Source organism: Lissotriton vulgaris, chromosome 3_1, assembly GCF_964263255.1.
Source record: "Lissotriton vulgaris chromosome 3_1, aLisVul1.2, whole genome shotgun sequence".
NCBI classification, from domain to species: domain Eukaryota; kingdom Metazoa; phylum Chordata; class Amphibia; order Caudata; family Salamandridae; genus Lissotriton; species Lissotriton vulgaris.
The window spans coordinates 980,685,118-980,702,407 of NC_141689.1; the positions used below are offsets into that span (position 1 = coordinate 980,685,118).

At 45.7% G+C, this 17,290-nt stretch overlaps 1 protein-coding gene across 4 annotated transcripts in view; it reads right to left on the minus strand.

Moving 5' to 3' along the window:
- The window catches only part of VPS13A (vacuolar protein sorting 13 homolog A), a 2,146,181-nt gene that overhangs the window by 1,866,072 nt on the left and 262,819 nt on the right, over positions 1 to 17,290 (minus strand). For all 4 annotated transcript variants that reach the window (XM_086961343.1, XM_086961342.1, XM_086961345.1 and 1 more), the window contains exon 13: positions 5,200 to 5,371. In XM_086961343.1, coding sequence (XP_086817469.1) covers positions 5,200 to 5,371 — 172 coding nt within the window. The remainder of the gene's footprint in view (positions 1 to 5,199; positions 5,372 to 17,290) is intronic.

Here is a 17,290-nt window from a genome sequence, read left to right on the forward strand (position 1 = left end):
GGAATACTTAAGGATATACAGCAGCAATTAGACATGGCCGAAAGGGAAATTCGGAACTTAGGTGCTGAATACACTGCCACATTGTAAATGTATTTGAGCTTGTAAAGCGCACTGCTACCCGTCCATAGGTCTCCTGGCGCTGTATAACTCTGGGGAACCCGTCCTGGCTTTCCCTGTGGGATGGTCCCTGCTGGGAGTCCCCAAGGTGGAACCAGGCATCCCCGGAATTGATGGGGCCGTTGTGGAGATGAGGCAAGCTAATGCCCAGAGTTGCCGAGTGGAACCCCTGATTAGAGTAAGCACCGAAGCGAGAATTATCGAGTCCACTGACCAAGGTCCACGACCCTGCCGCGTCGGGAATTGAACCCTGGTCCCGTGCCGAATTCTGCTCTCGGTTCTGCCGCCTCTAACCAGTGAGCCACACTACTCCACATTAGACACCACACTTCTGGCGGATATTAGACGCATTCCATGAGTATGCAGACACAAATATTTATCACGGAAATGCACAGCTAGGAACATTGGTGAAGGGGGGCGACCAGGTAGGGCATTATCGCACAAAATTAGACCCACTCACATGACAGCACATATAACACAACTCACGAATGAACAGGATCTGCCAATGTACGACACTCCCTCTATCCTGGATAGCTTTATGTCTTATTACTCCAATCTATATACCAAGCAGCCCACAAATTCTCAGCCAGAAATGCAAGATTATTTAGATGATATTGGCTTAGCATGGCTCTCGCAAACACATCGGGAATACTTCGGCCACCATATAACAGAAGATGAATTTAAGGAAGCGATCAACTCACGGCCAAACAACAAGGCACCTAGCCTAGATGGCCTGCCGGGTGAATTTTACAAAGAATTCAGAGACCTCCTGGTGCCTCACCTGGCTGAGATGTACAAGGAAGCGTATGAGGAAGGCGTCCTTCCATTGTCACTATGTGAGGCCCTTCTAATAGCTCTTCCCAAGCCTGGTAAAGACCCGAAAAAATGCGACTCGTACCGCCCTTTATCACTGATAAACGTTGATGCCAAAATCTTAGCCAAGATAATAGCGAATAGAATACAACCCCTACTGGGCTCCCTGGTCCTGCCAGACCAAGCTGGCTTCAACCCCTCTAGATCAACGACACAAAACATACGCACCATATTTGCAATGTATCATAGCTTAAACCCAGAACTGCCTGCAGCAGCCGCCCTCCTGGATGCGGCGAAAGCCCTTGATTCAGTGGAGTGGGAGTTTATGTTTACAGTCTTGTCCAGAATGGGGTTCCCACCATCTTTCCTAAAATGGATCTCCCTGCTGTACACTGAATCCAGAGCCAGAATACGAATAAATGGCATCATTTCGCAACATATAGAGATAAGCTGTGGGACACGACAGGGATGCCCTTTGTCTCCTATCCTATTCACGTTGGAACCACTAACCTGTAAAATGAGACAAAAGCACCCAGAAGCAGCCCTACAATTTAATCTTCGCCCCATCGCAATTTCTTTATATGCAGACGACATGGTGATATACACCAGATATCCGGATAGCAATTTAAATCCGCTCGTAAGAGAACATATTGGACTTGGAAAATACTCCGGGCTTAGTATAAATCGGGAGAAGTCAGTAGAAATTCCATTGACATTAGTGACCCAACAACCCACTTTAGACTATCCATTACAAAAGCACACTGAGCTGGTAAAATATCTCGGAATCTGGGTACATCGTGACCTAGACATAGTGATCAGGGAAAATTACGGTAAAGCGGTGATCAAACTGGAAAAACAGGTGGAAAAATGGATTAAAATTCCTCTATCATTGGCGGATAGAATAGCACTCCATAAAATAATAGTCTAACCTAGATTTTTATACCCGTTTTGGAATATTCCGATACGGCTCACGCAGACGTTTTTCTCTAGATTGCGAACAGCGCTGCAACGCCTCACATGGGCTGGGAAACAACCCTGAGTTAGCTGGAGGATATCAACCAAACCATATCATCAAGGAGGGTTTGGCACCCCAGACCTTCAATTATATTACTATTGTGCGCAAGCACACCACGCACACTACTGGATACAACCCCACTCACATATCCCACATATTGCAGTGGAGAGCGATAGCGTTCTTCTAAAACGACGGACTAATTATTTGTCGGATCCCATTAAGTTTTACCCCATGGACACGATACACACAGTTAAATGCACGTCTAAAGTGTGGCACACTTTGGCATTTCGAGCACAAAAGCTCCCTTTATATGCTCTTGCGCTCCCATTGGCAAACCACCCCAAACTCTCGGTCACACAGGAAAAGAAAATGCGAACGGCATTGGGTGATATGGGTTTCTTGACCATGGGCACATTGTTTCCTCACAAGAAATTAATTCCGCAAAAAGACCCATCTCTTAAAAATGTTCGCGTACTTCAGGCTACGTTCAGCCGCCAAGGAATTGTACAAGTCGTTCCCGGAAGAACCCGCACTGTTACATGCACTACAGATACTCTTGACAGCACCTATGCAAATAAGTCTAGTCACACGACTATATACTGCTTCTCAGAACGAACAGACTCTAAGGTCTGATAGATCGCTCAGGAGGAGGGAGGAAATAACTGGTGAAACAATATCCGAGGAGGACTGGGGCTACATTTGTGCTCAATTGCACTTACTTACTTACTTCAAATTGTAATTTACGGATCATCCATTTTAAGTTTATCCATCAGACATATTACACACAGGTCACACTGCACCGATATGGCCTTAAAGCAGATGACAAATGTCTGCGCTGTACCACACCCCAGGCTGATTTTCTACACATGGCATGAGCATGCCCCAGTTTGCACACGTATTGGAAGGGAATCACAGATACATTATCGAATATGCTAGCCGTACACATTCCGAACACACCACTGGTATGCCTGCTGGGTATCCGAAAACTTAAATTAGCTAAAAGACGTAAGTTCCTGGCGGTAACACTTTTACTCATTAAAAGGCGGATAGCTATGAAGTGGGGTAGCAAACGACCACCTAGATTCAAAGACTGGATAACAGACATGATATACTGTAAAGAAACCCTGGGGGCGTATGCGGAGGAATTGCCTCAGGCCTCCAGACCTAAGGACTTCTGGCAACGCAACCGATGACGGATTATCTGCAGCAGACACAAGACGACGCTTGACTACAGGATACAGGGGTTAAAATAGACATGGGAGTGGGACATATGTAGAATTGGCAACGCTCAACACACACAGTCCCAATGTAAATGACATATAAGGTCATAGCCATGGTACGGGAGATTGAGCCCGGAGATCCTTTGGTTGTAATGTTTTTGAAATGAATAATGTATTGTATGCAGTGAATTGTATTATATGCTTCGTCTTTCTCTTCATCACTGTAAGTACAGGGCAATTATGACGAGTGTACAACAGACAACATATGTTTAATATACATTGATGCTGCTTGGTGGAAAAAAAAAGATGGAATTTCAGTTTGCAGATGACGAAGCCCAGAGAAGAGAGTAGCAAGGTGGTCATCTGCAGGTGGTCTGCAACTGACAAACCAGCCTTCAACAGCCATTCGCTAAGGTACTGGAATGTATGCAATCCCCTCTTCTGAAGTGGGGCCAAAAAAATGCTCCTTCCCTACCACAAAGCAAAGGTCCCACCAGTAGGACTGCAGGACAGGCACATGAAAGCACATGTCCTGCAGGTTCAAGAACGCAGTCCAATCCTCAAAATCTAAGACAAGGAGGATATGGGAATGAGTCTAAATCTTGAAAATGTTTCTCGGAAAGAAGGTGTTCAAGAAACAGATGCCAACAATCAGTATGAGAGGACAATCCTTCTGGACCCAAAGTAGTATCAGGAGTAGCCCCTGCTGCCTCTTACCCTTGGGGAATCTTGCTATTGACCTTATATCCAAAAATGACTCCAGCTCTCTAGCATGTTCTGCTGCGGTCTGAGTGAAAACAGTTGGAACTATAGAAGGGGTTCCCAGAAAGTGAAGGGTGCAACCATGACTAGCAAACTACATGGCCCACTGGACCAAGGAAAATGCACATCGATTGGGCAGGAAAAAAAATATTCTGGCCCTTATTCGCAGCAGATGACTCACCTGGGACTGTGCTAGTACTGGGGGCCTATTGCTGAGATGGCTGCCTCTGGCAGTACGCTAGGCCCCAGGAGTAACTCTTGAATTTATGTTATTGCTGGTGAGACTAGTGAGTCGGAGAGAGCAGGCAGAAGGATAGGGCTGTGCTTCAGCTAACTCCTAATCTCTTTAAGGCTGAATCAACTCTGTCCTCAAACAGCTTGGAGCCATCAAAGAGACCACCCAAGAGGGACACCGGCACTTTCCAGGGGAAACTAGTGTTCACACCAAAGCAGGACAATGAATCACAACAAGTGCTCACAGCCTGACTTTAACAATCTGTTGTGTCTATCACGATCCGCTAAATGTATGTATTTGGTCACATTCAGAAGTAAAAACGCACATGTAGTATGGTCTTGTTACTGTGTGAATATTTTGACATTTAGAAGGTGACTATGGAATATTTACTGGGTTCCTAGGTTTGAGTTTGTTAAACAAAATAAATCCAGGACAGTCACCCATCTCCCATATGTCATACCTCACCATTGCACATATTAAGTGTGCTATTCAGTTTGTTTTGAAGTCAGAAATAAAGAGGTATCCCTTGTGCAGAGCTCAACTGAAAAAAATCTTGCCCACGTTTAGGATCAATTAAGGAGGTATGGTTTAAGATCAATTAAGGAGGTATAAGGGCTCAGGAGGATTAACCCTAGTCAGACACAAAAAGAGCAGTGAGACTTAAGTTTAGATGGTGACTAATAGTCTAGAGGTACTTCAAAAAATAGGTAGCTAGGAAGACCATAAAGGAGTGCCGATGTCCAACCCTGGCTGAGCAAGACAAAAAAACACCCTTCAAGGCGTGCACCTGTATTAATGAATTTAAGCAAAAAACAGAAATAGTCAAAGCAATGTAGCAACAATAGAAACTAAGAAACCATTTAATTCGGTCCTCCTTCTGCCAGACAAAAGCGCCTTCTTGTAATTACTTAAGTGATAAAATCCTTTCATACAGTTCCTTTTGTTCACTTACAATGCAGCCAATAAATGCACAGTGCACCTCGGTTATAGGTTTGAAGTCAAGCAGCATAAAAGTCTGACTGGAAAGAAATGCTCACCTCCAACTGTACTACATTATCAGGTGCAGGTTTCTTTGTCGTTATCTTGATTTTGTAAAGGTCTTTGTATTTCTTTACTTGTTGCCTATGTTTTCGAATGTGCTTCCAAGACCACATATGAAGGTTGGGCTTCACGTTAACTTCAAGAATGCCCTTAATGACGTATTTCCACCTAACGTGTAGATAAACAAATTAAGCACAATATTGGTTAGGTTTGTATTTGCATTCAATCAAAGTAAACTAAATTGCATTAGTGCAATAAGCTTGTCCAAAAATAATCAGATGAAAATATCCATATCTATACAACTAATCTAGCCCAATATTAAGGATCATAAAAACACTTCTGTGAATGTAAAGGGCTACATCTTGGAGCAGGACCTGTTGGGTTGCAATAAACACAGTCCAGCACATTTCATGTGAGAATTTTGCTATCAAAGTTCTCACAAGAAACTTTTATACCCCCTGGAAGGGGCAATGGCATCATGCAATTTTCTCAAATTCATCACACCACTAAAGCACCAACTTAGATTCTTTTTTATATGTTTTTACCAAAGGATGCCAATTGTATGTACATGTATGTGCTACACATACTGCTGCTCCCTGCAGTCAGATGTACAAATATGCACTGTGTTCTATTTATAAATTAAGGAGCATTAAGATATTCCGTGAATAGTGGGACAGCAGACAGGGCTTAACATGCGCAATGTTGTTTACGGCAACACCATTGACGTGCCCCGTAATAAGAGGGGCTAAGAGAAGGGAGAATAAACAGACACAAACGGCTGAACCTGTAGATCCGCAGTCCACACTTCCATAATTTTCAATGCCTGAAGGGATCAAGACCTTGGCAAAGCCATATACACATGTGCCCCCAACCCACTGCTGCCTAATATATCTAAAAGGTGTTATCTTCTATAACTCTGTGTAATTCTCTTTGTACGTGATGCATAAAATATCCTGAAACCAGAGTTTCTGGATAGCAGTACATAGACGGGACATGAGATGCTACAACGCAGACCATACCAGGTTCAGCAACATAACCAACCATGGGTTCAAAACTGCATCTGTATAGCAACTACTACCATTAGTATGTAACTGAAGCAGTTTTCCTAATCCTTCATTACTAAAGTGGTTTTGGAATTTCTTGTCAATCAGCCCATCTCATTATTGGTGTTAATAAAAGCACACTATACCACCAGAAGAGCAAAGTCCTCACACACAAAATATCAGAAAAGGTCTTACATTGTATCTAGCCAGCCCTAGAGAGGTTAAGAAATCTGGTCAATTATTTATTAATAATAATAGCATAATAAGAACAGGTTGGTCCAAGGAGTCCACTCATTGATTAATTGTTTCGTCCATCATATTATGTTATAAGATTCTTTCCTACAGTGGGCATAAGTTCATTCAACATGAGGAATGACAGCTACTGCAGCCTGGTTTAGAGACGCCCCTACATTCAAACTTTGTAGAGCTGCAAGCTGAAGTTCCAGCAGCACAAGAAAGGTAGTATTGTTCGGACATAGATGCCAGATCAGACAATATAGATGGTAAGGCTGTTCAAAAAACTTTATTTGGATAAGGCTTAACCTGCCACTGAAAGAACATGCTGCTATAGTATGAGCTCAAGAGTATTCAGAGTGGCTTTTATCAGAGCTTCGATATTATGCAAATGTTGCTATCATTTCTCACCTTACTGTATGGCACCAAAAGGATCATGGGAGTTATTTTTAAGGGCAAAGTTGATCTCTGAAGTGAACACCACCTGGACAAGTAGATCATTTATAAAATCCCACACCCCTGATGGTGCTGAAATGTTTTTCAGGGAGGAACAATTACGGACTTCTTGGGCCAACTGCATAAGGCACAAAAAATAGGTCACTCCCTGGTTTTACGAACATCATAATTACATAACTGGATATACTTCCAGAGCAAAGCATTGTTCTTAGTCATCTTAGAACTACACCAATATTACAGTGGTATCACTCTTCATTACTATCTGTGAATATCTTACCTCGACAATGGCTGCCTACCAATCAGTTCTGTATCGGAGGTAAGAACCAAATGTTATACTGGACCCTTTCTTGTTGAAAAGATGATTAATTGTGTTGCAGTGAAACGTATCATGCCTCTCACTATAACAGTACATCCAGCCATCCTTATCTCATTGAATAAGCCTATGGACGGTGAAAAGCTGGTTTCTTCTTAGGTATGCAGGTTTTACTATTTTGTATAAAGTAAACATAGATACTTGCCATTGCTCTTCCAGCGTAGCTGTCGGCAAACATCTTCCCCATAGACTGGTAGAAGAAGTCCCCGTCCTCCATTTCCACCATCCACCAGTACCAAAGTGCAATCTCCTTGTTCAGAATCAGTCTGGAAATCAGTTTCTCCTCAAATTCGTTGTACTTCCCAATTTTTGTGGTTGAAGCTTGGAACCAACTCCGAACCTGAAGGTATTTAAACCTTGATATTCTTTGATCGGACTTCTGATTGCAATAGTCTCAAGATATCAAGTGATCTTCGTGTAGGAGATGCTTCCAACTAACTATACCCTTTTCCCTCAAGGGTGCAAATTGCAAAAAACACAGTTGATGGACAGAATGCAGAACAATGTCTTACATTCACCCCAGTACAAAGATCTGGACCTAAATCCATCTTTTTTTTGCACTCCACACCACCCTAGGTCAGACAATGGCTATATGCAAATCAGCCTTGACCCTGTGCCTCATGGGAACAGTCCAGCCCGAACTACCAAGCCATGTCTTTCCTAGACCGGAATCAAGCATCTAAGGACCGGTTTCTGGCTATCAGCCTTCTTCAGCCTGGATAGCTTGACTCCAGTGATGTGGAGAGCCTGGGACTCACGTTTGAGCATACCCAGCCCACTCGGGGTGAAAATTGCAAAAAACACAGTTGATGGACAGAACGCAGATGTGCTGGCTGCACCCTCAAGGGTGCAGCCAGCACATCTTTAGCCCAGTAAGGGGAGCCCGGAGAGTCCCAGATGAGGGCAAAATGGCTAAAATATGGCAGTTTCACAGCTTTCCTCACTCTATAATATGTTTCAGCCATGCCTCATAAGATTTTCAATCTGACTTTTTTAAAGTATTTTGGGTTTGCGTACTTAAACATAAAACTATCTTCCATTAGATTTTGCTCCTCAGCTGAGCCTCGAATAGTGTGCCCATCTCTGATTTATAGATTGTAGCCAAAAGCATTCTTCCATTTTTAAGCAGAAAAGACCAGGAGTAAAAGAGCAGATCAGGTAGTGCTAAGCCCCCTTTTTCCAGTCTCCTTCTCAGTTTCTTCCAAGAGATTCTTGGCCCCTTAGAGGCCCAAATAAAGGAGCTAATCTGACTGGAGTTTTAGAAACAAAGATTTACAAAAAAGGAGAGGAATAGCCTAAAAAAGAAAAAAAAACGATTGGGGCTGAAGGCGTGCCAGAGGGAATGAGCAGTCCAAGGAGGAGGCGCATGACCTCAGACGCTCTCAATTGGGCAAGGGTCGCTCCAGCTCCGAGAGACTAGGGAAGGCAGGGAGCAAACCCAGGCACTGGCTCAACCATGGAGGCAGGCCTTGAATAACAACGCTCCCTTGTCTCACTGGTCAACGGACGAGGTGAAGACAAACCACACTTTGACTTCTTCTTCTTGTGGGACTTGGACTTACCCGAATGGCTCAATGACTTTCAATGAGACTACAACCACGCCCTCCATGACTGATCCCAGGACCGTAAACGTCTTGGCGTCGCACACTGAACAGCCATTAACAAAGGAGCACTCCCTCAAGGCCTTCGGGTGTATGGCGCAGCAGTCGAGGCAGGCTTTCGGGTCGTGATCCTGCTAGAGGCACCAAAGTCATAAAAGGTGCCGGTCAGTCACCGACATCTGTCGGTGACAGGCTCTGCAGGGCTTGAAGCTGGCATTTTTGGAGAGCATTTCTGACACACCAGGAAGTAAATCTCAAAAAAACTTTGACATAACCTCAAAAACTCCTAGTCAAAAAATGACTAAGGGGTAGCTCTTACCCGATCTGCGCTGGCTCGGAAAGAAAATAACTCACTTCCAGTACGGACAACGCCAATGACACCACGCAGAGCCGAACGAGCCACCTACAGACACACAGGGGTACTGCTCACGAAAATGTTTTGTATCCAGTCTGACTCCTGGGGATAATTCTAAGATAAGGAATCTGCGGCTAGAAGTCTCTATCTATCAGATGCATCGGTCACTACAGTCAGCTCTGACTGGAGAAGGAGAGAGGTCTCCCGCTGACCCAACCGTGATTTGTGAGCCACCACTGTAAGTCTCTGCATTCCCCCGGAGATCTGGAATAGGTCAGAGAGATTCCCCTGATGCTGCGCTCACTGGAACTTCAGGTCCCACTGCAGAGCCTGCATATGCCAAAGGGCATGTGGCACTGGCAGGGTCATGAGGCACAGCAACCTCCGAGTCAGTCTCACCAAATCCAGGATAGAGGCGAAATTATAGCCTGAATATCATGGATTTGCCATTTGGTAGGATAGGCCGTAACTGCACTGTGCCAAGAACAGATACAATGAAAGGGAGCACGCTGATAGTGAACCCCAGCAAGCACAGGATATTCTCTGCAGTTTGGGGGTGGGAGTCGACCACGTGGGACGAGCACGCCTTTAACAGCCAGTCATCAAGGAGGTGAAAGACTGAAGACCCTGACCTCCGTAGGTGTGCTGCGACTACCGCCATCACCTTGGTGAACACCTAAGGGGCGTTGGTAAGGCAAAAGGGAGCACAACAAACAGATAATGCGCATGGCCCATGGTGAACTGCAGGTAATGCCTGCAGGCAAACAGGACAGGGATGTGAAAATAGGTGTCCTGCAAGTTCAGTGCCACTATCCAGTCTCCAGGTTCGTGGGCAGACACAACCTCAAGAAAGTAGTAGTAATAGCAACCACAACCTACTTCTGATGCCAGCACCCTCGTGATGGCGCTCTTGTTCAAGGGAGACAACACTTTCTGATGGAGTAAGGATAGGTGGTCCTCTGTCATCCAGTTTTAAGTGGGTGGCAATAAAGGGAAAGGAGTAGCACCTTCGGACAATCTGTAAAATACTACTGTCTGATGTTACCAACCTCCTGTGGTGCAAGAGGATGGAGCATCCTGCCCACCACTGAATGCCCATGATGGTAGGAGGGCACCCTCTTGAAGGCTTCTTTGGGCAAAAGAGCCAACACTTACTGATGGAGCAAGGAGAAATGGTCCTTCATCAGTTGGTCATGAGAAGGTGGCATGGGTTACGTGGTTTACAGAAAGGGTATTGAATAACCACGCTGGATGATCTGAAGTACCCACATTTCCGATGTTATGGACTGAAAGTGGGGCAGGTGATGGCGAATCCTGCATCCCACTAGAGGCCAGTGCTGGTATGAGAGCAAATTTTATTTATTTTTTTGTATTAAAGTTTTCAGAAAAGTAACAGCAAGAAATCCGCATCTTGTGCATACATTGATACAGTACAGTTAGGTGGAACTAACCCACTTATACAGACAGTTCATTCAGTTGACAGTGAAATTACAAATGGCAGTTGAATCCAGATATAGTAACATGACACTTACACCATTGTCCAATTTATGAGTTATCATTGCATTGCAGCAAATAGGCGGTCAGAGGGCCCAAGATATCACGCGGTTTAGAGCTGCTGGGTAATTCTTCTACATAACATACGAGTTGATGTACGAATTACTTACCTTTGGTAATGATGTATCTGGTAGAGATGATTCTAGCCACAGATTCCTTCACGTAGAACCATCCCCAGGCGTGAGACAGGACCCGGAAACTTTTTTCTCACAGCATCCCTGTGCGCCGTGGGGAACGGCACCACGCGTCTCCGCCCGACGCCCTCCGCGTCTGTAATGACAGCAAGGATACATAAGTTCGACCCCGGCGCGCCTACGTCAGTTTTCTGCTGGGAATGTTTCCGCACCAAAACTCGGAGCCATCATCAGCAAATACTGAGAGAATACTGGAACAATGGTGAGGAACAGAACCATCCAGAATAGAGCCCAGCACTGAGGCATCAAGATCTGGAATGAAAGAACAGGGCACTGCTACTGGAAAGCAACCCTGCAAACAAATACAACAGCTTCCCCAGGGCAGAAGCATGTGAAAATACACATCAGACCAAGAAAATAGCAGCCACCACCCGGAACATAAAGGGACACCAAGGTCAGAATGTAGGACAATGACCAGTCAATCACAAACAACAGTAGTAGGGAGAAGGGCTACCGGACACCTAAATCGAGACCAACCAAGGCACCTCGGCCCTAAAGACTGCCAAGGGCAGAATTGTCATCAACAAAAGAAGAAGAAGCACGAGCGAACCCCAGACTGGAGCCCAGAGTGCAGGGGCGCAGAAGCGCCAATAAAGTCCAGAATGGAACAACAACAACTAGGCGAGCATTCCCCAAGGGGGGGGGGGGGGGGGGGGGGGGGGATAGGGGGGCATGAAAGACATTCACAAAAGCCAGCTCCCGGAGGCAGGTGAATGCAGAAGACCTAAAGGACCCTCGCAGGATGGCGAGGAAGGGCGGGCCGTGAAGGAATCTGCGGCTAGAATCGTCTCTACCAGATACATCATTACCGAAGGGAAATAATTCGTACATCTGATAGAGACTACTAGCCGCAGATTCCTTCACGTAGAATAGATACCCTAGCCATACCCAAGGGGAAGGAGGGTCTGCGAGAGGACCTCCCAGCTCAGGCGAACTCAAGACCCCGACAGGGGGCAAAACGCAAGGACAGGGAATAACCAAGTCCTCCCCAACAGGGGATGAGCCACAGGGACAGGGGGGAAAAACCCCAGTCCCCCTAAGTGCCCTCATTGTATTACTTACCTGCCGCTCCAGAGTGTTCACTTCAAGGTGGTCACTTTCGCTGTCCTCTGCAATCAGGAAATAACAGTTTTTCGCGCCGCTCGCCATTTAAAAGCGGCAGCGTGAATACTCTTGTGGGATGCCACGTTTGACACTGCTGCCCACCATATTCAAACAATTGAGGCCTCACCTATATGCAAACGCATCCATATACACGACCAAGAGACAGGGACTGATTATCAGTATAACCTCCCAGGACGTGTCAAATAACATTAATCCTTAGGTCAAGATGCGTACTAATTCAATATAAAATCACACAGGACCACATACAATTCACCCAAGAAAAGGTGTGAAAAATAGAGAGAGTACCTCCCGGTAGAACCACCCGAGGGGGTTCCCGGTTAGCAATTGCCGGTATACCCACTTCTCATCATTGGCAACTCTCTCTATGTGAAAAGACAAAAGTGCACTAGATAAAGTAATCGTGCAAACGTGAGAATAGTGGTGAAAACACAAATAGTGACAAACGTATAAACAATGACACCAAAATGTTGTGTACATAAACAAACAAACAGACCCCTGACCAACCACAAAAAGATTATGTGTAGCAGGGCTTTGCTTGCTTTTCGTTTTTTATTCTGTTGCAGCAAACCCCACCAGTTAAAAATGGTTACTTGAATACCATAATGATTTATATCCTCAAGCCGACATGTTTCATCGCTCCAAGTTTCAGCGATTTCATCAGGTCATAAAAGGGGTTATCTATTCTCAGTCTTTTCAGAAGAATCTGGACCTGTGTGAAAGAATAAAAAAAAAAACGCTAAAAGCGCCGTTCATGCCTCTCCAAATGGGGGCATACCCAATGCAGCACATATCTGCACACAGTTAAGGCATATTTACCTTGAGGGTGCTAAGTCAGCGTGTACCGGCACCACTCTGTGAGACACCGTGCCAAATTTTCGCGTGTCCCGAAATGGCTGGAAGTTGTCACAGCCACCTACACGTGTATAAAACAGACAGAGCATGAATTGGAGCGTCACGTAATAAATAGCTAATGAAAGACTGATATGAAGTGGTTAGTGAAAACTGTAATCCACCCCCACTCCATAGCATTGCAACACACTGCGCTAGTTAGTGAATGGTCCGACAAACTGCCGTCTGGATAACTCAAGCATGACTCTACAGGGCTCAGAGATCCATCTTGAAGCATATACGGCAAGGACTGTGTTGTTAACGGAGACCCCCGATTAAAATGCACGGCTGTTTTGTTTCGATGGGCATTTAGATAAAACAATCACATGGCTCGCGGTAGTGTCTTAGTCCATATCTTTGCTAGGAGGAGTTTTCAATGTCCATGCATGCCACTTTCAAAATGTGAACAAAGTCCCTCGGTCACGCACACATTCAATCTCAACCAAACTCTTACTGTTGCCGAGTCCCTCCGGCACTTCCGACGGTCCTCGGGCTGGATCTGTGCGCGGAACTGGAAGTAGCCGGAGGGAAACGTAACTTCGCCCACCACGTCGCACGGCACGGTCATCTTGGAATGGGCTTTAGTTAATGATCATATGGATTAGAACTGTCTCGATGTTGTAACCTGGTGGCTGTAGTGCCCACTGTGCAACAAACATCTTGAATCATGACTGCCAATTCACTAACTGTTTACACTCGTCAGTGCCCAGTGTGTATCTATTCGCTGGGGCGAGGGATCCCACTTTAAACATACGTTATGTACTGGGAGCTCTAACAGAATAAAAAGAAATGATAAGGTTGTCCGTGACATTGGTTAATATGTACGTCCCATCAGAAAACACACCGGGGAGGAATTAGTGCAACAAAAACTGCAGGAAGAAGCATCTGTGCACAAAAACTACCAGGGTGGTCAGTGGCTAGCCCTTAATGTATTTTAACAGTCTGGGGGTGGCTGGCGCACAGATCATAACAGATGCCAAAGTAAGAAAGGAGGTCCATAATAGAGCCCTATTATCGCCTGCTCACTTTGTTCCACTCAATATTTTCATTAAGCCCCTCCTGGTCCGCCTTCTCCAAAAATATCCATTTTGCTTCTTTTCTTGCCAGGATGTTTTCCAGATTGTGTGTTTCGCCCACCACTTTTTCTAGGATGGTCCATTTAAGATCCTTAGGATCATGTCCCGACACGTTGAAATGTTGTACCAGACGGGTGGTGAGTTTTTTTGCTCTAATAGTGCTCAGATGTTCCTGCACCCGTATTTTTACTTTGCGAGTCGTGAGGCCGATGTAATAAAGACCACAACTACACATCAGTCTGTAGATCACATGTGTCGTGTTACAGTTGCTGAACCGGTTAAGAAACCAGGTTCTGCCCCCACGTAAAGATACGCTTTTAGTGGCTGATGTGAGCCCACAGACCGAGCAATTACCACATGGGTAGTGGCCCGCCGGTATGGTGCTCGCCTGGACAGTGCTCGGATATCGTGTGTGGACCAACTTGTCTCGTAGATTGTGGGCTCTTTTGAAAGCAAAGCGCGGCGTTGGCATCTTGTCTGCCGCAGTATCCAGTACAGACCAATGTTTTCTTATGATCTGTCTTATTTTAGTTGAAAGGGGATCAAAAGTTGTCACTACTGGAAGGCAAGTTTGTTTCTCTTTTACATTGCGCTCCAACAGTGCTTCACGCGGCGTATTGAGAGCTCTCTTCTGTGCATGCTTGATCACTCTGACCGGATAGTCCCGTTGTTGAAGTTTGGTGACTAGCTCAGAGGATTGCTCAAGAAAGGTTTCAGTGGACGAGCAATTGCGTCAGTATCGCAAAAATTGTCCAACCGGTAGATTATCCCGGAGTGATCTGGGATGGAAAGAATGGTAGTGGAGGAGGGAGTTCCTATCTGTAGCCTTGTGGTGTACACTAGTCACCAACTTGTAATCCACCGCGATGATGTCAACATCAAGATATACTGCAGACGTGTGGCTGATGGTCCAGGTGAATCGGAGGCTGGTATCCACTTGGTTCAACCATTGTAAAAATGTGTTGAGCCGGTCCTCTGTACCTGTCCAGATACAGAGGACGTCGTCAATATAACGTCTCCACAATGAGATGTTTTCTCTGTATGGGTTGGACTGATGGAGGACCACATTCTTCTCAACCTGGCCCACATAAATGCAGGCCAGGCTGGGAGCAAATGTGGCCCCCATGGAAGTTCCAGAGGTTGCCCCCGGTACTCAAAGAAATTTTTTGTGAGTGCCAACTCAATGCATTGCATTACAAACGTCTGGGGTGTGTCATAGAACCACTCCATCGACCCCAGGGCCCGCGCTGCTGCCACCAGCGTGGCGTCCTGGGGGATGCTGGTATACAATGACTCTATGTCGATCATAACCAGTAGTTGGTTCACAGGGTCAAAAGCTGTATCTTTCAAGATATTAAGAATGTTGGTGGTGTCTTGTACGTATGACTCCTGAGTAACCACCGCTTCCCTAAGAAAAAAGTCGGCGAACTGGGATGAAGGTTCAAGAATGGATTGAATCCCAGAAACAATGGGGCGCCCTGGAGGAGGATGTTGGGGCTTATGGATTTTAGGCAAGATGTTAAATGCCGGTACCCTGGGATTGATGTTCCAAAACCATACTCAGTTTGGGAAGATAATGCAGATCCATTTTTTAATGCAAATTTCATATTCATTAAGTGAGTTTCCATCAGCATCAGATAAGTCAGGAATATTCTCAAAACCATCTTGCCCTTCCGAGCCTAGACAGTGCATGAACAAGGAGGACTTTCTCTCTGCACTCAGCGAGGTACCACACACTCTGGCATAGTGAGAAAAGACATTCTACCATTTGAGCCAAGGTATGGGAGGATCACCGGGCTCAGAGAGAAAGAAGGGTGGAGCTGTGACGTTCTGCCACCTAAACCAGTGCTGGCTTCTCTGAGCATTTAGCCAGTGGGCTGAATGGGTCAACTTTATTTATGTGCAAGATATTATTGGCAACATCGCGCTGCAAAGGAGAAACATCAGCGAGAGATAGAAATTCGGAGCAGTTGAGGCCCTTTTAAAGCTAGACTTGTAGTGCATTTTGCCACTGGCGCTACTGTGCAGATAAATGCCAGACACCTCACTAATCCCAAATAGGGGAGAAATACTGCTTCCTCTCGATTGCTCACTCAGAGCAAAATCATTATGCATGTTTTCACCCCACTGCTTTGTACATTCACCAGCCGCCGCAGACTTGCTGTATTGTTGTGTTAGTAAAGCGAGGCTACCGGGGAGATTGTGCCCTTTTGTTTTTAAGTATTCATGTTAATCGCAGCTTGTGAAGGGGGCTGCAATTAACATAAATACTTAAATAAAAGCACACAATCCCCCCCGCAGCCTTGCTTTACTAACAAACAATGCATTAGAACTGCAAACAATGCATACGATTCAGGTCAATCGAAAAGCACACGCGGCAGGTCTCGCTACTCGGGAAAGAAACAAAAGTACAGCAAGTGCCCTCATTGTATTACTTACCTGCCGCTCCCGAGTGTTCACTTCAAGGTGGTCACTTTCGCTGTCCTCTGCAATCAGGAAATAACCGTTTATCGCGCCGCTCGCCATTTAAAAGCGGCAGCGTGAATACTCTTGTGGGATGCCACGTTTGACACTGCTGCCCACCATACCTTACTTCATGATTTAGCGAGAGGGGGTGTAGCAGACGGAGCACTAAAGCGGATGGAATCCTTTTTGTATGAGCGTAACTTCACTGTTATGCAGGGCAGCTTTTATTCTAGAAACATCAAGCTGACCCAGGGGGTGCCTCAGGGCTCTATTTTGAGCCCTACTTTATTCAATCTCTATGTCGCCCCCTTGGCTAAAATCTCAGATAAATTTGGGATTAATGCCCTGTCCTACTCTGATGACAGCCAGCTGGTGGTCTCCTTGACCCAGGCCCAGGCCGGTGCTGCCTCCAATTTTGTATCCTGCCTTCAAGAACTGGCGGACTGGATGGCAAACAACTGCCTGAGGATGAATGGCAGTAAAACCGAGGTACTGGTGATAGGCAAAGCCCCATCAGTATGGTCCTCAGCGTGGTGGCCCCAGTCACTGGGCCCCACTCCCATACCTTGCGAACAAGCCACGAATCTTGGGATTTGGGAGAATAATAAGTTGTCCTTCGACTACCATATCAGGCGGGTGGCAGTCACCTGCTTCGGCATCCTGAGGAGACTTCGGAAAACCCTTGACGCCCTCCCCACGGAATCGAGGAAAATTCGTGTTCA